Here is a 23,098-nt window from a genome sequence, read left to right as displayed (position 1 = left end):
CGCCAAACTGTTAGTTTACCTGGAATGAAGGCTAGAGGGGTTTGGCTACTGTGCATTATGCCACCCCACACCATAATAAGTCAATATATTTTATTTATTTTTTTCCTTTTTTATCATGTCTTTAGCATGTAATTTCCAGAGTTTCATGACATTTCCTTCTTGGTGTTGCAATTTGAATGATGTGTATTGGGAGTAGAAAACCTTGCTAGTAGTAGCAATCTGGTTTGTAGCTATGGATTGCTCCACATTTCTTGCACTTTAGATATAAGTTCTGTGCACTTCTGACCAATATAAACAAAATAAAAATGTATGTGTAAGAAGACATTTGTTTTATTAAGTATCAGGAAAAAGCAGATTTGTACCTTCAGAACCAGCATGGGACGCCCTTCATATGAATTTCCAATCTGTACTATGGAAGCCAAGCTTGGGTAATTCAATGAGATGGAGTAAGCCCACATGACAATCTAATGTAACAAGCAAAATATATATTTAATTGCACATTCTTTTACTGACACTCAGATGACTTATCCATAGGTTTGAGATGTTTCTGACCTCTTTCCATTCACGGTAGCGAGTCGAGACCTTCTTGTTTTTACTTCCTTTGTTAAATTGATTCTCAATAGCTTTTTGTAAGTCATGAAATATGATCCTATAGGGAATTTTTCCAGAATGTAATTGAAATGGAAATATATCAGTACATTATGACATATATAAATTACTATTTATTTCTCTCTATATATATTATGGATGATCGTATTGATCTATTGATTATTGACTTCAAATTAAATTTCAAGAAATTAGCAGGTCCCCACAATTTCAAACAATTTGCTATTCAATTCACAAGGAACTGCCCCCCAAAAAGTCTAACACCATTTGACACACTATTGAAGAGTCACAGAGTGGACTGCCAGTGACAACTGTGGTCAAGTCGGCTTCCCTGTAATGCATTGCAGCTATCACATGACATGGTTTAGTGAAGCCATTCAGAGTGTACTATCATAGCCAGGTCAGAGCGCACAACTCATTCCACGCAGGGACCGAAAAAGGCTAACATTGGATTGTGTAATATTACTGCACTGCTTTTGTTGAAGCATATTGAAAATGAGAGTGGTAGTCAGTCTGGAAATAATAATCCAAAGATTAAAGTGAGCTATGAAGTTACTGTACCAACATATTTATGTGACTGTGATTTAATTGTTCTGTGATATTCTGCGATCATATATCAACTCAGTGCATAGTGTGACCACGGACCAACACATAATTGCTTAGTGTAGACCAACTAACAAACAACTGAGTTCAAATAATTAACCAGCTGCCTTCCCAACATGTTTCACCATTACTGGCATCTTCAGGGGATTGAGGCTGACTCATATGCACTGAGTTGATTAATGATCCCAAGGATCAAATTAAGGAGCAATTCACAATTGGTTTAGTGAAGAATGTATAGAGGATAGTGGAGAGTGACATACCAGCTCTGGCTTGTCAAGGTAATGAGGCTTATTCACCGTGCAATGCTCCTCTGGGAAATATAATATGCAAAGAGACAATTTGCATATTTCCCAGAGGAGCATTGCACGGCGAATAAGCCTCATTACCTTGACAAGACAGAGCTGGTATGTCACTCTCTATAAGGAGAAACATTGCCCCTTAGACCCCAGTCCAGAGCCTCTCATCTAGCCAAATTAGTTCTCATGCTTCGCACTGACGAGGGCCAACAGCCCGAAACACCGTGTCTGCAAATTGAGATACTGATTTGGCTTTTATCCTAAGTCATATTACACGACTCGTTAAAGGGTTGATTGTGACTTGTAGGATGGCTACTTCCAACAGGTGGCGCTATAGAGTTTAAGTCCTCTTTTTTTCTGAAGAGGCAATTTGCATATGGAGGATAGTGAGGATTATTAGATCAGTCAGCCTTTTGTTATATAGTGGGGGTAATTAGACCAGTCAGTCTCCTATCTTACCAAAGATATATTGGTAAAATGGAATCCATATAATTATATATACAGTTGTGCTCAAAAGATTACATACATCGGCCGAATTTTTGCTTTCCTGGCCATTTTTTTTAGAGAATATGAATGTTAACTCCAAAACATTTTCTCCACTCATGGTTAGTGTTTGGGTGAAGCTATTTATTGTCAAACTACTGTGTTTTCTCTTTTTAAATGATAATGACAACTCAAAACATCCAAATGACTCTGTTCAAAATTTTACATAACCTGGTGATTTTGGCCTGATAGCATGCACAGAAGTTGACCCAACTGGGTTTGAATGGCTACTAAAGGTGACATCCTCACCTGTGACGTGTGACAAATGCTGCCAGGGAAACTGTTCGGGATGCAAAGAAATACCCACAAATAACATCAGCTGAAATATTGGACTCTCTGAAAACTAGTGTGTGGCTATTTCAAGATGCACAATAAGGAGGCACTTGAAGAAAAATGGGCTGCAGTACTGTCAATCACTATACAACACAATGGGAAGCCAAGAAATATCTGGCTGGCAATGGCTGGGCAGCGGCAGTAGCACTATAGATAATTAGAATGCGATCAGAAATTTATATGAAACTTCCTGTTTATTGTGAAACCCCTCACTGACATGATGCTTATCAACCATTTATTGTCGAGGTTGATGCTTCAGAGATGGGGGCGGGACTGTTTTGTCTCAAAGGTTGTCGACTGGTAAATGGCATCCATGTGCCTTATTTTCTAAAAATTGTCGTCATTCGAAAGAAACTGTGATGTAGGCAATAGGGAACTTTTGGCCATTTGAGGAGTGGTGTTATTTTTTGGAAGGGGCAGATCACCCAGTCACAGTCACAAAAACGTGATGTACTTTGTATCTACTAAATGTCTTAAACTCTGGCAAGCTAGATGGTCTTTGGTTTTCACTAGGTTTAGTTATGTGGTCACTTACCATCCTGGGATTAAGAAAGTAAAAGCTGATGCTTTGTCTCAAAGTTTCCCTAGAGGTGGAAGTACTGATGATGCTGTCCCTATTGTACATAATGTGTGATCATCTCCACAGAGTGTTCTGAAATTGAGAGTGAGGTATTGTCCTTGGACCTTCATGGAAAATGTTTGTATCTTTACATCCGTGTCTTATAATTTTGGAGGCACATCATAACTCAGCTCTGGCTGGTTACCCAGGTAGTAAGGTGACCCTAGACCTTTCTTGTCATTTTTGGTGGTGAAGGTTGTGTAAGGATGAAGTTGACTTTGTGTCCTCCTGTTATGGCTGTGCAAGTTCCAAGACCCCACATACTCTTCCGTCTGGGGCTCTTTTACGATTATCCATTCCTGACCGACCATGGACTCATTTATCCATGGATTTAACTGCAGATCTTTCTTCATCCTCTGGTAAAACTGTTATCTTATTTGTGATGGATAGGTTTAGTAAAATGGTGCACTTTATTGCTTTACCTCCTCTGCCTAACAACAAGACACTGTCTCAAGTGTTTGTCACTGAGATCGTGAAGCTTCACGGGGTTACCTCCGATGTGGTGTCAGATTGGGGGACCCAATTTTTATCTAAATTTTGGAGGGCATTTTGTTCTCTTTTAGGGATGCATCTATCCATTTCTTTTGCGTTCTATCTGCAAACTAATTGCCAGACTGAACACCTAAACCAAAGTTTGGAGACTTACCTCTGATGTTTTGTGTCAGATAATCAGGAAGATTGGTCTTCTTTTCTACCACTGAGTCTGCATTAAACAATCGACATCCACTCCACTGCTAAGTCACCATTTTTTTGTGCATATAGCTTCCATCCACAATTCTGTGCCTTAAGTAAAAATCAGTCTTTGGGGGTTCCTGGGGAGGAGCAGTTTTCCTCTTCACTCTCATCGGTATGGGAAGGGAATAATTTAAAGATCATGGAGGGCAAATATAAACGTATGGCTGATAACAAACGATTGTCAAGTTCAGACCTGGGGGTGAATGATTTACCATGTCTGTCCACCAAAAATATTAAACTTAAAGTCCCTTCTTGGAAATTAGGTCCTAGGTTTATTGGTCCTTATAAAGTGGTTGCCGCAATCAACTGTGAGGCAGAGACTGGAGTTATTTGCGAGGGTCGCTATGTGTCCCCCAGGATGCGCTCAGAAGAGTATTAAATCCGCTGGAGTTCCTTGTGGTCACAGCAGGACGCCTGTGTGTCACAAGGCCAAATAAAAGTAAGCATGAACCTGGTCAAGTTATGTGGCCAAGGAATTGTTCAGGAAAACCCGGTATAGGCTTTTATTTTTGAAACGGACTGCAGGAAGGTAGTGGGTCTGGTCTGTTTCCACCAGGCCGGATCTTACAAGTGGCTCGTGGCAACATATTCCAGTTCAGAGAAAAAACCCTACAGTAAAGGTACCGTCACACTGAATGATATCATTAACGATATCGTTGCTTTTTGTGACATAGCAACGATATCGATAACGAAATCATTATGTGTGACAGCGACCAACGATCAGGCCCCTGCTGGGAGATCATTGGTCGCTGGGGAAAGTCCAGCACTTTATTTTGTCGCTGGTTCTCCCGCTGACATCGCTGAATTGGCGTGTGTGACGCCGATCCATCGATGTCTTCACTGGTAACCAGGGTAAATATCGGGTTACTAAGCACAGGGCCGCGCTTAGTAACCCGATGTTTACCCTGGTTACCGTTGTAAATGTAAAAAAACAAACACTACATACTTACATTCCCAGTGTCTGGTCATGTCCCCCGCCGTCAGCTTCCCGCACTTACTGGTGAGCGCCGGCCGGCCGTAAAGCACGCTGTGCAGCGGTGACATCACCGCTGTACTTTATGGTCGGCGCTCAGTCAGTGCGAGAAGCTGAAGGCGAGGGACATGACCAGACACCGGAATGTAAATATGTAGTGATTTTTTTTTTTACATTTACAACGGTAACCAGGGTAAACATCGGGTTACTAAGCGCGGCCCTATGCTTAGTAACCCGATGTTTACCCTGGTTACCCGGGGACCTCGGCATCGTTGGTCGCTGGAGAGCTGTCTGTGTGACAGCTCTCCAGCGACCAAACAGCGACACTGCAGCGATCGACATCGTTGTCGGTATCGCTGCAGCGTCGCTTAGTGTGACGGTACCTTAAGGGTTTGGGTGTGTCAGTTTGCAGTTTGCAACCTGTGGAGCTGACGGCTCTACAGAAGCTCCATCTATGTGAGGTAGCACAGAACTAACAGATCGAACTCCTGGCCCCCTGCAGCATGATACGGTAGTGCAGTTGGCCTCGGCAACCAGGCACATTTATGAACTGTCTTGTTTCCCGGCTGCAATCCAGAGGATACCGTGTGCTTTATACTGAGCGAGTTTGGACAATTAAAGATGTTTTGCTCTGAACTTTTCCTATGGTCACTGCTTATCACACTGACCCAACCCTGCTGAACAGCATATGGTTCGAGAATGCAGGCAGTGTGAACTGAGTCATACCCAAAAGCGTGCTGCATGTCAGTAAATAAGCCTTCAATGCTACAGCTCAAACCTGCTGACAGGATGGAGGAATTTCTGAAGCAGTTGGTCCTCACTCAGCAGCGGCAACATGAGCAGCACCAGCAGCAGCATTGGCAGTAGGAGCAGATGAATAACCTGTTAATGCAGCAGATCAAGGCTGTGCAAGAGGCGGCCCCAAAAGCAACCTCGATCTGTGCGGAGACACAGTATAAAGTCGGGTCAGTGCTGAAGAAGAAGATGGGTCCTGAGGATGACATGGAGGCCTTCCTCACCGTCTTTGAGCACACATCAGAGCAGGAGAGCTTGCCGCTGACCCAGGGCTGAAGTGGTGGCCCCCTTCATGACAGGAGATGCCCAGAAGGCCTACTTGGACCTCAGTCAGGATGATGCCCTGGACTAAGGGAAGCTGAAAGGTGAGATCCTTGCCCGACTGAAGGTTAATACTTATGTGAGGGCTCAACGAGTATTCCAGTGGACTTTTGTGGAGTCGCGTCCCACCTGGTCTCAGGCATGAGACTTGCTGCAGTTGGTTAAAAATTGGATCCAGGCAGGAGCCTGGGATACATCCATGACCCTCCAATGGGGCCAATACAGAATGTACCCATACTGAGGGGATATCCTGGAAGGAGAATGACAACAGACCCATGTCCCATAAATTGGCCCCAAGGTCCCCTTTTGTCGCAGTTATTAAGTGTTGGCAATGTCAAAGGCCCGGACATGTGGCCAACTGCCCCCTGACAGCGGAATCCATCGACTGCGGGTATACTCGCCGTGTGTCTATGCCAGTCTGCACTGCCACTACAGGCCCTGCTGGTAGCGAACCATAGCGGTGCAAGGTACTCGTTAATTGGACCAGGCGGACACTATCTTGGACTCGGGGAGCTTGGTGACTCTGGTACATGGGTCCCTGGTTACTGGGGACAACCCCAATGGATGGAAGGTGGGGGTGGTATGCATACATGGGGAACTCCGGGAGTACCCGACCTCAGAGGTTATGTTTTCCACCCCGTGTGGAGAGATAAGACATGTGGTGGGAGTGGTAAAGACTCTTCCATATGGGACTGTGTTAGGAAGAGACTTACCCCTGTTCTGGTCCCTGTGGGAGCCCAGAATTAAACCTCCCAGGGTATATGTTATTCAAGGCGCAGAATCTGAAGATCCTGAGTCAGGGATACCTGCCGTAGGGGTTGCCAACCTATGGACAGAGTATAGCCCCGCTAAGTTTCCCTTAGAGGTATTGGCAGGGGAGGTTGAGGAGACCCCACTGATCCCCAAGCTGGAAGTGTTCCCTGGTAACTTCAGGACAGGTCAGCTCCAGAATCCCACAGGAAAGAGTTATCGAGATAAATGGGGTGGATCAGCAACCAGGTGCAGAGATGGTGTTCTCACAGATGGCGATCAACCAGGAGTTACTATACAGGGTTGATAAAATCTGGGATGAGGTGGTAGAACAACTGGTAGTGCCCCAATTCTACCATCAGGCGGTGCTGCTCGACATGGCTCACACCCATGCTGGGAAGGCATTTTGGGGCCAAAAACACATAGGGATGCATACTGCAGTGTTTTTTTTGGCCTGGTGTCTACACTGAGGTTCAGAGGTAATGTGATACGTGTCCGGGGTGCCAACTAACCTCACTCACCACGAACTACCAAAGTCCATCGGTGCCTCTGCCCATTATAAAGGTACCTTTTGAGCTGATTGTGATGGATCTGGTTGGATCAATAGTAAAATCCGCCCAGGACCACCAACACATATTAATATTCGTAGACTATGCCACCGGTATACCTCAGCTAAACTTATCGCCTGGGAGTTGTTTGCCATGTTCTGTCACCTTGGGCTTCCAAACAATTGTGGATCAGAGGAATCCTTTCATGTCCAAGTTGACAAAGGAACTGTGCAAGCTTCTCAAGATAAAACAGTTGCGCACGTCGGTGTACCACTCTCGATCGTTTAAACAAAACCCTCAAATCCATGCTGAAGAAAGTAGTCTCAAAGGATGGAAGGGATTGGGACATATTGTTGCCCTACTTGATGCTTGCCATTCGTGAGGTACCACAGGCTTCCATAGGATTCTCACCCTTTGAGCTACTGAATGGCAGACATCCTAGGGGTCTGCTGAACGTAGCCAAAGAGACATGGGAGCAGGAACCTATGCCGCATAAGAGTGTCTTTTAGCACATGGTCAATATGCAGGACCGAATTGCAGCAGTCAGGCCTATTGTAAAAGAGTGTTTGATGGGTGCTCAGGCAGCGCAAGGCCAAGTATTTAACAAAAAGGCCACAGCCCGTTCCTTTAAAGCAGGAGATCAGGTGTTGGTTTTGGTGCTCACCACTGAAAACAAGTGGCAAGGGCCGTATGAAGTTTGGGAAAAAGTGGGGGAAGTAAACTATCGAGTTTACCAGCCAGAGAAAAGGAAACCCAAACAGTTATATCACGTAAATTTGTTGAAAGCGTGGAAGGACAGGGAGTGTATGCTTATGGAAGTGACTCCTGACATGTCATCTGGGGACCCTCCGATGTCAGTCCGGATAGAGGCCGAAGGAGAGGTAAAAATAGGAGACACCTTCTCGAAACAGCAGCAGCGAGAGGTGAGGAAATTAGTACAGGAGAATACCGATGTATTCTCAGGATTACCTAGTCGTACCTCAGTCATCCAGCATGACATTGTCACCGAGCCACACGTATTGAATGAGGTGTCAAAGTTCGACCTTTACCCAATGCACCAGGTGGATGAGGGGATCGAGTGACTGGGGCAGGCCCAGTACTTCACCATGCTTGACCTGACCAAGGGTTATTGGCAGGTGCCTCTTACAGAGTCGGCCAAGAAAAAGACCGCATTCATAACACCAGAGGGTCTTTACCACTATGTCATGCTGCCCTTTGGAGTACATGGGGCCCCTGCCACATTCAAGAGGCTGATGGATATAGTGCTGGAACATATCAGAAGTATGCGTCACAATACTTAGATGACATCATCATCTTTAGTTCGGAGTGGCAGACCCACTTTTCCCAGGTACAAGTGGTGGTGGATTCGCTCAGAGCCGTGAGCTTGACGGCGAATCCCAAATGTGCGATAGGGCTCAAGGAAGCCCAGTACTTGGGTTATGTGATTGACCATGGGGTGATTAAACCCCCAATAAATAAAATCAAGGCCATTCAGAACTGGCCCTGACCTGTTACCACCAAACAGGTAAGAGCATTTCTCGGGATAATTGGGTATTACCAGAGGTTTATACCCAATTTTTCAGGGAGAGCAACACCCCTGACCAATATCCTCAAGGGAAATAAGTTGGTCATGGTTCGGTGGAACTCCCAGGCGGAGGAGGCGTACCAATCCATGAAGGTGGCGCTGTGTGGACAGCCCATGCTCATTAGCCCCAACTGTCAGAAACACTTCATTTTATAGGCAGATGCCTCTAATGTGGGCCTAGGAGCAGTCCTGTCGAAGGAGGTGGATGGAGAGGATCATCCGGAAACTCACCCTGGCTGAGAAAAACTATAGCGTAGTGGAGAAGGAGTGCCTGGTCACTAAGTGGGCCTTGGAGTCCCTACGTTATTATTTTCTCGGTTGTCCATTTTGCTTGGTAACAGATCATTCACAGTTGGTCTGGATGAGGAATGCCAAGGAGAGAAATGTGCGGGTCACCCGTTGGTTCCTGTCTTTGCAAAATTTTAATTTTATCATGGTACACTGGACAGGGAAGCCACAGGGAAATGCAGATGTCTTGTCATGGGCCCCCTGTATGGTGACAAATGTTCACCCCCACAAGTTTGAACAGGGGGGTATGTGAGGTAGCGACTGATGTGATTTGCGAGGGTCGCTATGTGTCCCCCAGGATGCACTTAGAAGCGTATGAGATCCATGGGAGTGCCTTGTGGTCACAGTAGGACGCCTGTGAGTTACAAGGCAGAATAAAAGTAAGCATAAACCTGGTCAAGTTATGTGGCCAAGGTATTGTTCAGGAAAACCCGGTATGGGTTTCCTCCAGGCGAGTATGACCACATGGCCACAGATTCCAGTTTAGAAAAAAAAACCCTGCAGGAAGGGTTTGGGTGTGTTAGTTTAGAGCTTGCAACCTGTGGATCAGTCAGCACTGTAGAAGCTCCGTCTGTGTGGGGTAGCACAGAACCAGCAGAGCAAACCCTGGCACACCGCAGCATGATACGGTGATGCAATCGGCCTCGACAACCGGACACATTTATGAACTGTCTTGTTTCCCGGCTGCAATCCAGAGGATACCAGGTGCTGTACACTGAATGAGTTTGGAGAATTAAACACGTTTTGCTGTGAACTTTTCCTGTGGTCATTGTCTGTCACACTGACCCAGCCCTGCTGCACTACACAACCCTGTAGCTTTTCGTCGCAAGCTTCCCTCAGTTCTCCAGATCCATAATATTTTTCACAGGTCTTTGCTGAAAAAATTTGTTGCGTTTGTGGAACCATCATTTTCACCACCATCACCAATTATTGTTGATGGCAATGTAGAATTTCAGGTATCAAAAGTCACTGACTCCCGTATTGTTAGCCGCTCTGTACAGTACCTGGTACATTGGAAAGGATATGGGCTGGAGGAGAGGATGTTGGTGCTGGCATCTGAGGTTAATGCTGGTAGGTTGATACGGTCCTTTCATTTGTCCCATCCGGGTAACCTGGCTCAAGGGTCCTGGGGTCCCTTGTAGAAGGATGGGGGGGTTATGTCACGAGCGTGTCATGTCAACCTGGGAGATCTAACAGTTGAAGATTTCTGCATATTGTGAATCACAGATCTTCCATTTAGCCTGTGTGATTGATTCCCAAATTAAATGAATTTAGTTTTGTTTAGTGCTGAAGACTAATGTTGAGCATTCCGATACCGCAAGTATCGGGTATCGGCCGATATTTGCGGTATCGGAATTCCGATACTGAATTCCGATACTTCCCGCGTATCGGATACCGGAATCGGAAGTTCCCAGAATTCAAATTGAACGCAGCAGCCAATGAGGAATGAATGAAAGTGTGGGCACATCCTGTTTAGCATGGTGGGCATGTAAGTACTGGCAAGGCTTGGATTGGCTGCTGAAATGATGTCACTCTGCACTATAAAAAAGCGCTGCCGCCATTTTGCGCTCACTCTGCTGTGATTTCAGTTAGGGACAGGACGCTGTGTTCTAACTGAGGGCCAGTTGAGCTTGCTAATTGCTTTATTTTCCTTTCCAAAGGCTAATTTAGCAAAACGCTGTGTGTTCTTCACTGTTCACCTTGCTCTTGCCTTGCAGCGCTGTTTTAACAGCGTTCTGCAAGGTCTCTGTGTGTGTGTGTGTGTGCAGCTCACTCTGTAGTCTGTGTGCAGCCATATACCCGGTTGTATTCAGCTCAGGGGGGGTTCACACTGCCTCACACAGTTGTTCTTTTTTGCTCTTAGTGCAGCCTGCTGCACATTTTTTCTCAAATTTCCTATTAGTGTTTTTCCACCAGTCTCCAGCTCTATTGTGGAAAAACACTACATAGGATAACCTAGAGGGGGGTTTTTGGGCCTTGCAGCGCCGTTTACGGCTGTCTGCACGGTCTCCGTGTGAGCCCAGCTCGCCCTGTAGTCTGTGTGCAGCCATAGCCGGTTGGATTCAGCTCAGGGTTCGTTACTGGCTCATACCTTGAGAAAAATTTTCCTTTTTTTCAAATAGTGCAGCCTGTTTAAAATTTGAAAAAAAAAATTCCTATTAGTGTCTTTCCACTCGTATCCAGCTAAATAGTGGAAAAACACTATATAGGATAACCTAGAGGAGGGTTTTTTGGCCTTGCAGCGCCGTTTACGGCTGTCTGCACGGTCTCCGTGTGAGCCCAGCTCGCCCTGTAGTCTGTGTGCAGCCATAGCCGGTTGGATTCAGCTCAGGGTTCGTTACTGGCTCATACCTTGCGAAAAATTTTCCTTTTTTTTCAAATAGTGCAGCCTGTTTAAAATTTGAAAAAAAAAAATCCTATAAGTGTCTTTCCACTCGTATCCAGCTAAATAGTGGAAAAACACTATATAGGATAACCTAGAGGAGGGTTTTTTGGCCTTGCAGTGCCGTTTACGGCTGTCTGCACGGTCTCCGTGTGAGCCCAGCTCGCCCTGTAGTCTGTGTGCAGCCATAGCCGGTTGGATTCAGCTCAGGGTTCGTTACTGGCTCATACCTTGAGAAAAATTTTCCTTTTTTTGAAATAGTGCAGCCTGTTTAAAATTTGAAAAAAAAAAAATTCCTATTAGTGTCTTTCCACCAGTCTCCAGCTCAATTGTGGAAAAACACTACATAGGATAACCTAGAGGGTTTTTTTGGGGCCTTGCAGCGCCGTTTACGGCTGTCTGCACGGTCTCTGTGTGAGCGCAGCTCGCCCTGTAGTCTGTGTGCAGCCATAGCCGGTTGGATTCAGCTCAGGGTGCGTTACTGCCTCATACCTTGAAAAACAATTTCCTTTTTTTCAAATAGTGCAGCCAGTTTAAAATTTGAAAAAAAAAATTCCTATTAGTGTCTTTCCACTTGTATCCAGCTAAATAGTGGAAAAACACTATATAGGATAACCTAGAGGAGGGTTTTTTGGCCTTGCAGCGCCGTTTACGGCTGTCTGCACGGTCTCCGTGTGATTTAAACTAGCTCTGTAGCCCGATCTGCACCAAAAAAAAGGTTAAGTTCACCAAACACAACTTAACACTTGTGTAGGCCACATTTGAAAAATAATAAAGTTTAGTCCACAATTTACAACATTAGTGTTTCTTACACCTGTTAGGAGGAGCATTACAGGAATAAGCACACTAAGGCCTTAGTACTTTTCTGCTTATCTTTATCTGTCAACCAAGATGAAGAGGGCAGGGAGTAAGGCACGTGGGCGTGGGCGCGGAGCAGGGAGAGGAGCAGGGAGAGGACGTGGTGATTCTGTGCCTGCTGCGGGCGCCGGTGACTCGTCGTCACTCAGTTTCAGCAGGGAACAGTCCTTCATGCGCAGCTTTGTCGGAGAGCGCCGTGCACCGCTGCTGCGTGAAGACCAAATTGAAGCCGTTGTCGGGTGGATGGCAGCTAACGCCTCGGCATCGACTTCAGTTAGTGCCACATCCTCTCAGGCACAGAGCACTGGAGAGCAGCCATCTGTCTCTTCACCACCTGCCAAATTGGCCAGGCAGTCAGAGAGCCCAGGACAGGAGCCGTCTCTACTTCTGTTCTCTGAATCTCTTGGCTTGGAAACAGGGGGCCAGCCAAGCAGCATTGGAGAAATGGAAGAAGAGGCAGTGTGCAGTGATGCCCAACACCTTTTTCTCTCTGACTCTGAAGAGGCAGGTGGGCCAGTGCCTCCGGTGACCACAGCGCAGTACGCATCTGATGATGAAACTCAGGTGCCGCTTTCTCGTGCGTACTGTGCTGCTGAGACTACCCAGGAGGAGCAGTTGGTGGCAGAGGGTAGTGGAGATGATGAGGTCCTTGACCCATCGTGGCGTGAGGAACAGGAAGGTGGTGGGAGCAGCTCAGAGGAAGAGCTTCCTCTTACGGGCCAAAGAGGGAGAGGGAGGGGGAAGACTGCGGAGCCTGTAGCCTCCACTTTGGCACCCGTTAGGAGCCTGTCTCTTTCCAAAGCCAAAAAGGGCGCTCCCAAGACTTGCAGTGCCTGGTCCTTTTTTGACACAGTTGCAGATGACATTTGTTTTGTCAAATGCAAGCTGTGTCATCATAAAGTAAAAAGAGGGAAAAATGTCAGCAACCTCAATACCACAAATATGTGGAAACATGTGCGGACCAGGCACGCGGTGGAGTTACAGAAACACACTGAAGATGTAGGCCAACCAACAGCGGCAGCTACCACCTCTTCAGCTCGTGTTGCCTCTTCCTCCAGCTCACGCACAGCTGGTTTGGCTTCCTCCCAGAGACCTTGTGTAATTCCACCCACAGCACCACCTTCCCAGTCATCCTCACACTCCCAGTCTACTCTACAGCCATCGGTAGTACAGGCATGGGAGAAAAGGCGGGCATTCTCGGCCAACCACCCCCGAGCACAGGCTCTGAATGCAGGCATTGCCAAACTGTTGTCCCTGGAAATGCTCTCGTTCAGGCTGGTGGAGACTGACAGCTTCCGTGACTTGATGGCATTGGCAGTCCCACAGTACAAGGTGCCCAGCCGCTTTTACTTCAGCAGGCAGGCTGTCCCTGCCCTGCACAGGCATGTTGAGGCAAACATAAAACATGCGCTACTGAACGCCGTCAGTAGCAAGGTCCACCTCACCACCGATGCGTGGACCAGTCAGCATGGACAGGGGCGATATGTTTCCCTCACTGCCCATTGGGTTAATGTTGTTGAGCCAGGTACAGATCGTGCGAGTGGCGCAGGACGTGTCCTGCCCACTCCAAGGATTGCAGGAATCCAGTCTGTACGCATCGACTCCTCCTCTTACACCAGTTCCTCTGATTCCTCTCTGCAGGATCCGTCACAGTCCACCCCCACATGGACCCGTGAACGTTTACCTATGACCGACATGAGCACAGCCGTGGCCAAACGTCAGCAGGCCGTCTTGAAACTAGTTTCATTGGGGCATCGAAGCCACACAGCGCAGGAGCTCTGGAATGCCATAAAGCAGGAGAGCGATGTGTGGTTACTGCCAGCGAATCTCCAGCCAGGCATGGTAGTGTGTGACAATGGCCGAAATCTGGTGGCAGCTTTGGCCCTTGGCAACCTCACTCACATCCCATGTCTGGCACATGTGCTCAATTTGGTTGTGCAGAGTTTTCTGAGGGACTATCCGGATCTTGATGCCCTGCTGCACAAGGTCCGCCTAGAGTGTGCTCACTTGCGGCGTTCCAGCTTGGCCAGATCCCGCATTGCTGCTCTGCAGCGCCGATTCCGCCTTCCGGAACACCGCATCATATGTGACCTACCTACTCGGTGGAATTCCACGTTACATATGTTGGAGCGGTTGTGTGAGCAGCAGCAAGCAGTTATGGAGTACCAGCTGCATCAGGCGCAAAGAAGTCGCAGTCAGCGCCGATCAGACTTCACAACCACAGAGTGGGCCACTATGAAGGACGTCTGCCAGGTTTTGCGTCCTTTTGATTATTCCACGCGGATGGCAAGTGCAGATGATGCACTAGTCAGCATGACTGTCCCCCTTATCTGCCTGCTTCAGCAAACTTTGCAAGGGTTAAGGGATGATGTGGTGGAAGAGGTGGAGGATGAGGAGTCACCTTTTCCATCAGCTTCTGGAGAGTCAGCGCCACGTGGTTCCTCACAAAGGGGTACGCAGGGGCCAATTTGTGAGGAGGATGAGGAGGAGTCAATGGAGGAGGAAGAGCTCCGTCCAGAGGAGGGAGCGACACAATTGTCCAGTCAGTGGTCAGTGTGTACAGCGAGGGTGGGGTGATGACGAGCGGGCAGAGATCATGTCTCAAGCAGGGGACAGCGTTTCTGGGCCAGTTGGCACTCTGCAGCACATGGTGGATTTCATGCTGCAGTGCCTGAGAAACGACCGCCGCATCGACCACATTCTCAACATGCCTGATTATTGGGTGTTCACCCTCCTCGATCCTCGCTACCGGGACAACGTCCAAAACCTCATCCCTGCGTTGACCCGGGAGCGTAAATTGCGGGAGTACCACGACACACTGGTGAATTCCATCATCTTCTCCTGTCCAACTGAGAGGAGTGCTGCTAGTGCTTTACAAAGCAGCTCAGTGCGTCGAGGCAGTGGGGGAGGCTCTGCCCAAAGAGGGAGCAGAAGCAGTGCCTCTGCCCAAGGCAAGCCCAGTATGGCACAACTCTGGCACACTTTTGTGTGCCCGCCCCAAATGTCTACACCATCACCGGCGGCTCCAGTCAGCAGGAGGCAACGGTTCCGTCAGATGGTGACAGACTACATGGCTTGCCCTCTTACTGTACTCCCAGACGGCTCTTCCCCGTTCAAGTTTTGGGTCTCTAAGCTGGATACATGGCCAGAGCTAAGCCAGTATGCATTGGAGGTGCTGGCTTGCCCTGCGGCTAGTGTCTTATCGGAACGTGTCTTTAGTGCCGCAGGTGGTGTACTAACAGACCGTCGCATGCGACTATCCTCCGATAACGTTGACCGGCTTACTTTCCTGAAAATGAACCAGGCCTGGATCTCGCAGGAATTTGCCACTCCTCTGCCTGATTAAGTAATTGGGTGTCATCCAGGTCTCCTGCTGTGTTCATCTTTCTACCACCTGAACTGCTATTCCTGGGCTCCAACACCGCCAGTTGCGGCTCAGAAGTGCAGGCTGCACAGTAAAAACATACGACCCAGTGTTATTGGGTTTCAGTAACGTCAGCTGATCCCCAGCTGTGTAGCCGGCAATGTGTCCTGCGACCGCCACGCTGGCACAACAACCTAAATGTAAGGGAACCTGTCCCCCCCCCCTGTCGTTTGTTACTGAAAGAGCCATCTTGTGCAGCAGTAATGCTGCACAAGGAAAAGGTAGCTCTTTTTTTTTAGCTCTTTGCACACGCAGAACTTAACACTTATAAAATGTGTTCACTGATACCGTTATACCGTCCCGGAGCTGGGACTTTCCTTCGTAATGTGACGCAGCACAGCCGTCATTCCTACCCCCTTGGTGTCATGCGCTGCCTCCTCAGCGTTGTTTTAAGCTGTCACGGAGCCTGCGCTGTTCTGTTATCCCTTGGGCATGCCCTATTTGCGCTGCCTGTCTTCTGACATAATTTGGTGTCAGGCTGGCTGCGCCTGTGCGGCCGCGGTGCCCGAGATCCCGCCTCGCAGTGTCTTCTGATTGAGTCACACTGCGGGCCTGGGATCCATGGGCATGCGCAGTGCATATCTTCCCCTCGGGCTCTCGCTCATTTCCCTCCGCCTTCTTTAGACTGTGCGCCGTCAGCTGATCCCTAGCATGCCACGGCCGTGACACCGCACAGTCTGAAGAAGAGGGAAGGAGGGGAGTGAGAGTCGAGGTTATGCACTGTGCATGCCCATGGTTCCAAGGCCCGCAGTGGGATTACGTTAGATGAGACTGCGAGGTGGGATCTGGAGCAGCTTGGACGCACAGGCACTGACAGCCTGACACCAAATTATGTCAGAAGACAGGCAGCGCTAATTGGGCATGGCCAAGGGCTAACAGAACAGCGCAGGCTCCGTGACAGCTTAAAACAACGCTGAGGAGGCAGCGCACGGCATCAAGGGGATAGGAATGACAGCTGTGCTGTGTCCCATTACGAAGGAAATTCGCACCTCCGGAACGGTTTAACGGTATAAAGGGACACATTTTTAGTGTTTACTTCGGTGTTTGCAAGGAGCATAATTAAAAGAGCAACCTTTTCGTTTTGCATCCTTAGTGCTGCACAACATGGCTCTTTCAGCTACAAACGTCTTGGGGGGGGGGTTAAAGGTTTCCTTTCAACTTGCTCCAATCAGGCTTCGGCCTACACTCTGTTCCTCTGCTCCTCCTGCTGTCCCTGGGCTCTAACACCGCCAGTTGGTGCCTGGAAGTGCTGTGTGCACAGTCAACAGTCGCTCCTCTGTTATTGGGGTTCAGTAACGTCAGCTGATCCCCAGCTGTGTGTGCGGCAATACCTCCAATCTGCTCCTCCTGCTGTCCCTGGGCTCTAACACCGCCAGTTGGTGCCTGGAAGTGCTGTGTGCACAGTCAACAGTCGCTCCTCTGTTATTGGGGTTCAGTAACGTCAGCTGATCCCCAGCTGTGTGTGCGGCAATACCTCCAATCTGCTCCTCCTGCTGTCCCTGGGCTCTAACACCGCCAGTTGGTGCCTGGAAGTGCTGTGTGCACAGTCAACAGTCGCTCCTCTGTTATTGGGGTTCAGTAACGTCAGCTGATCCCCAGCTGTGTATCCGGCAACGTGTCATGCGACCGCCACGCTGGCACAACTAAAATGTAAGGGGACCTGTCCCCCCCCCCCCCCTAGGCGTTTGTTACTGAAAGAGCCACCATGTGCAGCACTAATACTGCACAAGGGAAAGGTCGCTCTTGAAATTATGCTCCTTGCAAACGCTGAACTACACACTCATGTAATGTGTCCCCTCACACCGTCCAACCGTCCCGGAGGTGGGACTTTCCTTTGTAATGTGACGCAGCACAGCCGTCATTGCTACCCCCTTGGCACCGTGCGCTGCCTCCTTAGCGTTGTTTGATTCCGTCATGGACCCTGCGCTGTTATGTTATCCCTTGGCCATGCACAGTTTGCGCTGCCCGTCCTCTGACATCATTTGTTGTCGTCCTGGCTGCGCCTGTGCGTCCACGCTGCCCGAAATCACACCTCGCAGTGTCGTCTAATGTGATCCCACAGTGGGCCTGGTATCCATGGCCATGCGCAGTGCATATACTAGCCTCTCACTCCCCTTCTTCACGCTTCTTCAGACTAGGCGGCGTCAGCTGATCCCTAATAGCATGCCACGGCCGTGACGCCGCACAGTCTGAAGAAGCAGGAAGGAGGTGAGTGAGAGGCGATGATATGCACTGCGCATGCCCATGGATCCCTGGCCCGCAGTGGGACTACATTAGATGACACTGCAAGGTTGGATCTCGGGCAGCTTGGACGCACAGGCACTGCCAGCCTGACACCTACATGATGTCAGAAGACGGGCACCGCTAACTGTGCATGGCCAAGGGATAACATTACAGCGCGGGCTCCGTGACAGAACCAAACAACGTTGAGGAGGTGGCGCCCGGCACCAAGGGGGTTGGAATGACGGCTGTGCTGTGTCACATTACAAAGGAAAGTCCCACTTCCGGGATGGTTTGACGGTGTGAGGGGACACATTATATGAGTGTGTACTTCAGCGTTTGCAAGGAGCATAATTTTCGGAGCCACCATTTTCCATGTGCAGTATTACTGCTGTACAAGATGGCTCTTTCAGCAACAAATGCCTGGGGGGGGGGGGGGGGGGGTTAAAGGTTCCCTTTCAACTTGCTCCACTGCAGGCTTCGGCCTACACTCTGCTCCTCTTTGATTCCCTGGGTTTCAACACTGTCAGTTGCCACCTGGAAGTGTTGTCTACACAGAAAAAACACTAGGTGATGTGTCAGTGGGGTTCAGCACCGCCAGCTGTTCCCCTGCTGTGTAGTCGGCAACGTGTCCAGCACAAGCCACGCTGGCACAACAGAACAAAAGCTGCCACCAGTGCAGGCTTCGGCCTACACTCTGCTCCTCTCCTCCTCCTGCTGACCCTGGGCTCAAACACCGCTAGTTTTTGCCCGGAAGTGCTAGCTGCACAGAGAAAAACACCAGCCAATGTGTTAGTGGGGTTCAGCAACGCCAGCTGTTCCCCTGCTGTGTAGCCGGCAACGTGACCTGCAAACGCCATGCAGGCACAGGAACTGAAATTAAAAGGGAACCTGGCCCCACCCCCCCAGGTGTTTCTATGTATAACAGCCACCTAGTACAGCAGTACTGCTGCATTTGTACAAGGTGGCTGACTTTTTCTCCTTGCCCACGTGGAACTCAACACGTACAAAATGTGTCTCATTGAGACCATTCCACTGTCCCTGAGGTGTGACTTTCCTTTGTAATGATACGCAGCACCCCCCTTGGTAGCGTTTCCCGTCTTTTGTCATCATGGTTAGCTGGCTGCGCCTGTGCATCCGCCCTGCTAGAAACAACGCCCCTCGTTGTCATATTTATTTTGTCAGCGAGGGTGTGGTTTATGGGCACGAGCAGCGCATATGTTCGCCTGTCTTAACTCATCTCCTTCCGCCTTCTTCAGACTGTGCGGCCTCCTGGCCGTGGTAGGCGATAAGGGATCAGCTGAGGCCGCCCAGTCTGGAGCAGGTGTAAGGACATGTGTAAGCGGCAAACCTATTTACTGCACAAGGCCACGAATCCCAGCCACGCAGTGTGATTTTTTGAAAACACACTGTGGGTCTGGGATTCATGTCCATCGCTAACCGCAACGGCCGACATGAAATGAGGTCAGAAGACAGGAAGCGCTCACAGCGCATGGCCAAGGGATCACAATAGCGCAGACTCCTGTACAGCAAATAACAACGCTCAGGAATCTGCGCCCAGTACCTAGGTGCAAATTTTGACACCTGTGCTGCGTCTCGTTAAAAAGACAAGTCACGCCTCCACAACTGTTTGACAGTATAATGGGCTAAATAGTGTACGTGTTTTAGTCAGCGTGTGCAAGGAGCAAAACAAATAGAGCAACCTTTTACTTGTGCAGCATTAATGCTGCACAAGGTGTGGCTCTTGTACCTTGCAACACCTGAGGGGGGTTAAAGGTAACCTTTGAAATTGGTTCAACTAGGCTTCGGCCTACACTCTGCTCCTCTACTCCTCCTGCTGACCCTGGGCTCAAACACCGCTAGTTTTTGCCCGGAAATGCTAGCTGCACAGAGAAAAACACCAGCCAATGTGTTAGTGGGGTTCAGCACCGCCAGCTGTTCCCCTGCTGTGTAGTCGGCAACGTGTCCAGCACAAGCCACGCTGGCACAACAGAACAAAAGCTGCCACCAGTGCAGGCTTCGGCCTACACTTTGCTCCTCTCCTCCTCCTGCTGACCCTGGGCTCTAACACCGCTAGTTTTTGCCCGGACATGCAATCTGCACAGAGAAAAACACCAGTCAATGTGTCAGTGGGGTTCAGCAACGCCAGCTGTTCCCCTGCTGTGTAGCTTGCAACGTGACCTGCAAACGCCATGCAGGCACATGAACTGAAATTGAAGGGAGCCTGCCCCCTACCCACAGGTGTTTCTATGTATATCAGCCACCTTGTACAGCAGTACTGCTGCATTTGTACAAGGTGGCTGACTTTTTCTCCTTGCCCACGTGGAACTCAACACGTACAAAATGTGTCTCATTAGAGACCATTACAATGTCCCTGAGGTGTGACTTTCCTTTGTAATGACACGCAGCACCACCCTTGTTAGCGCTGCCCGTCTTTTGACATCATTGGTTAGCTGGCTGCGCCTGTGCGTCTCCCCTGCTCGAAACAACGCCCCTCGGTGTCTTATTTTTTTGGACAGCGAGGGTGTGATTGATGGGCATGTGCAGTGCATATGTTTGCCTGTGTTCACTCATCTCCTTCCGCCTTCTTCAGACTGGGTGTCCTCATGGCCGCGGCAGGCGATAAGGGATCAGATGAGGCCGCCCAGTCTGAAGCAGGTGTAAGGACATGTGTGAGCGGCAAACATATTTAGTGCACCAGGGCACGAATCCCAGCACCGCAGTGTGATTTTTTAAAAACACACTGTGAGTCTGGGATTCATGTCCATCGCTAACCGCAACGGCCAACATGAAATGAGGTCATAAGACAGGAAGCGCTCACAGCGCATGGCCAAAGGATCACAAGAGCGCAGACTCCTGTACAGCAACTAACAACGCTCAGGAAGCTGCGCCCATGCAAAAAGGTGTTGTTTTCGACACCTGTGCTGCTTTTCTTTAAAAAGACAAGTCACGCCTCCACTACTGATTAACAGTATAATGGGCTAAATAGTCTACGTGTTGCATTCAGCTTGTGCAAGTAGAAAAATTAATAGAGCAACCTTTTACTTGTGCAGCATTAATGCTGCAGAAGGAGTGGCTCTTGTACTTTGTAACACCTGAGGGGGGGTTAAAGGTAACCTTTGAAATTGGTTCAACTAGGCTTCGGCCTACACTCTGCTCCTCTCCTCCTCCTGCTGACCCTGGGCTCTAACAACGCTAGTTTTTGCCCGGAAATGCTAGCTGCACAGAGAAAAACACCAGCCAATGTGTTAGTGGGGTTCAGCACCGCCAGCTGTTCCCCCGCTGTGTAGCCGGCATCGTGTCCAGCACAAGCCACGCTGGCACAACCGACCAAAAGCTGCCACCAGTGCAGGCTTCGGCCTACACTTTGCTCCTCTCCTCCTCCTCCTGCTGACCCTGGGCTCAAACACCGCTAGTTTTTGCCCGGAAATGCTAGCTGCACAGAGAAAAACACCAGCCAATGTGTTAGTGGGGTTCAGCACCGCCAGCTGTTCCTCTGCTGTGTAGTCAGCATCGTGTCCAGCACAAGCCACGCTGGCACAACTGACCAAAAGCTGCCACCAGTGCAGGCTTCGGCCTACACTTTGCTCCTCTCCTCCTCCTGCTGACCCTGGGCTAAAACAACGCCAGTTTCTGCCCGGACATGCTAGCTGCACAGAGAAAAACACCAGCCAATGTGTTAGTGGGGTTCAGCACCGCCAGCTGTTCCCCTGCTGTGTAGCTGGCAACGTTTCCTGCAAACGCCACGCAGGAACATGAACTGAAATTGAAGGGAGCCTGCCCCCCACCCCCCCAGGTGTTTCTATGTATAACAGCCACCTTGTACAGCAGTACTGCTGCATTTGTACAAGGTGGCTGACTTTTTCTCCTTGCACACGTGGAACTCAACAAGTACAAAATGTGTCTCATTACAGACCATTACAATGTCCCTGAGGTGTGACTTTCCTTTTTAATGACACGCAGCACCCCCATTGTTAGCGCTGCCCGTCTCCTGACATCATTGGTTGGCTGGCTGTGCCTGTGCGTCCCCCCTGCCCGACACAACGCCCCCCGTTGTCTCATATATTTTGACTGCGAGGGTGTGATTGATGGGCACGAGCAGTGCATATGTTCCCCTGTTTTCACTCCCCTCCTTCCGCCTTCTTCTGACTGTGCGGTCTCATGGCCGCGGCATGCGATAAGGGATCAGCTGAGGCCGCCCAGTCTGAAGCAGGTGTAAGGACATGTGTGAGCGGCGAACATATTTACTGCACAAGGCCACGAATCCCAGCACCGCAGTGTGACTTTAGGAAAAGCCACTGTGGGTCTGGGATTTATGGCCATCGTTAACCGCACCGGCCAACATGAAATGAGGTCATGAGACGGCCTGCACTAACAGGGTATTGCCAAGGGATAACACAAGAGCGCAGTTTCCTGTACTGCAAATAACAACGGTAAGGAATCTGCGCACAGCACCTAGGTGTAAATTTGTACACCTGTGCTGCGTCTCCTTAAAAAGACTAGTAGTCACGCCTCCACTACTGTTTGACAGTATAATGGGCTAAATAGTGTACGTGTTTAATTCAGCGTGTGCAAGGAGCAAAATTAAATAGAGCAACCTTTGACTTGTGCATCATTAATGCTGTTCAAGGTGTGGCTCTTGTACCTTGCAACACCTGAGGGGGGGGTTAAAGGTAACCTTTGAAATTGGTTCAACTAGGCTTCGGCCTACACTCTGCTCCTCTACTCCTCCTGCTGACCCTGGGCTCAAACACCGCTAGTTTTTGCCCGGAAATGCTAGCTGCACAGAGAAAAACACCAGCCAATGTGTTAGTGGGGTTCAGCACCGCCAGCTGTTCCCCTGCTGTGTAGTCGGCAACGTGTCCAGCACAAGCCACGCTGGCACAACAGAACAAAAGCTGCCACCAGTGCAGGCTTCGGCCTACACTTTGCTCCTCTCCTCCTCCTGCTGACCCTGGGCTCAAACAACGCCAGTTTCTGCCCGGACATGCTAGCTGCACAGAGAAAAACACCAGCCAATGTGTTAGTGGGGTTCAGCACCGCCAGCTGTTCCTCTGCTGTGTAGTCGGCATCGTGTCCAGCACAAGCCACGCTGGCACAACTGACCAAAAGCTGCCACCAGTGCAGGCTTCGGCCTACACTTTGCTCCTCTCCTCCTCCTCCTGCTGACCCTGGGCTCAAACAACGCCAGTTTCTGCCCGGACATGCTAGCTGCACA

The 23,098-nt window shown here is 49.3% G+C and overlaps 1 protein-coding gene across 2 annotated transcripts in view; it reads right to left on the bottom strand.

Moving 5' to 3' along the window:
• LOC138638368 (mast cell carboxypeptidase A-like) overlaps positions 1 to 23,098 on the bottom strand; it is a 106,491-nt gene that overhangs the window by 14,688 nt on the left and 68,705 nt on the right. For both annotated transcript variants that reach the window (XM_069727602.1, XM_069727601.1), the window contains exons 4-5: positions 553 to 649; positions 363 to 464 (exon numbers count right to left, since the gene is read on the bottom strand). In XM_069727602.1, the coding sequence (XP_069583703.1) occupies positions 363 to 464; positions 553 to 649 (199 nt within the window). The remainder of the gene's footprint in view (positions 1 to 362; positions 465 to 552; positions 650 to 23,098) is intronic.

The sequence above is a fragment of the Ranitomeya imitator genome, chromosome 5 (genome assembly GCF_032444005.1).
Source record: "Ranitomeya imitator isolate aRanImi1 chromosome 5, aRanImi1.pri, whole genome shotgun sequence".
Taxonomy (NCBI): Eukaryota; Metazoa; Chordata; class Amphibia; order Anura; family Dendrobatidae; genus Ranitomeya; species Ranitomeya imitator.
Note: the sequence above shows the minus strand (reverse complement) of the source record. Positions and strands in the feature narration are given on the sequence as shown.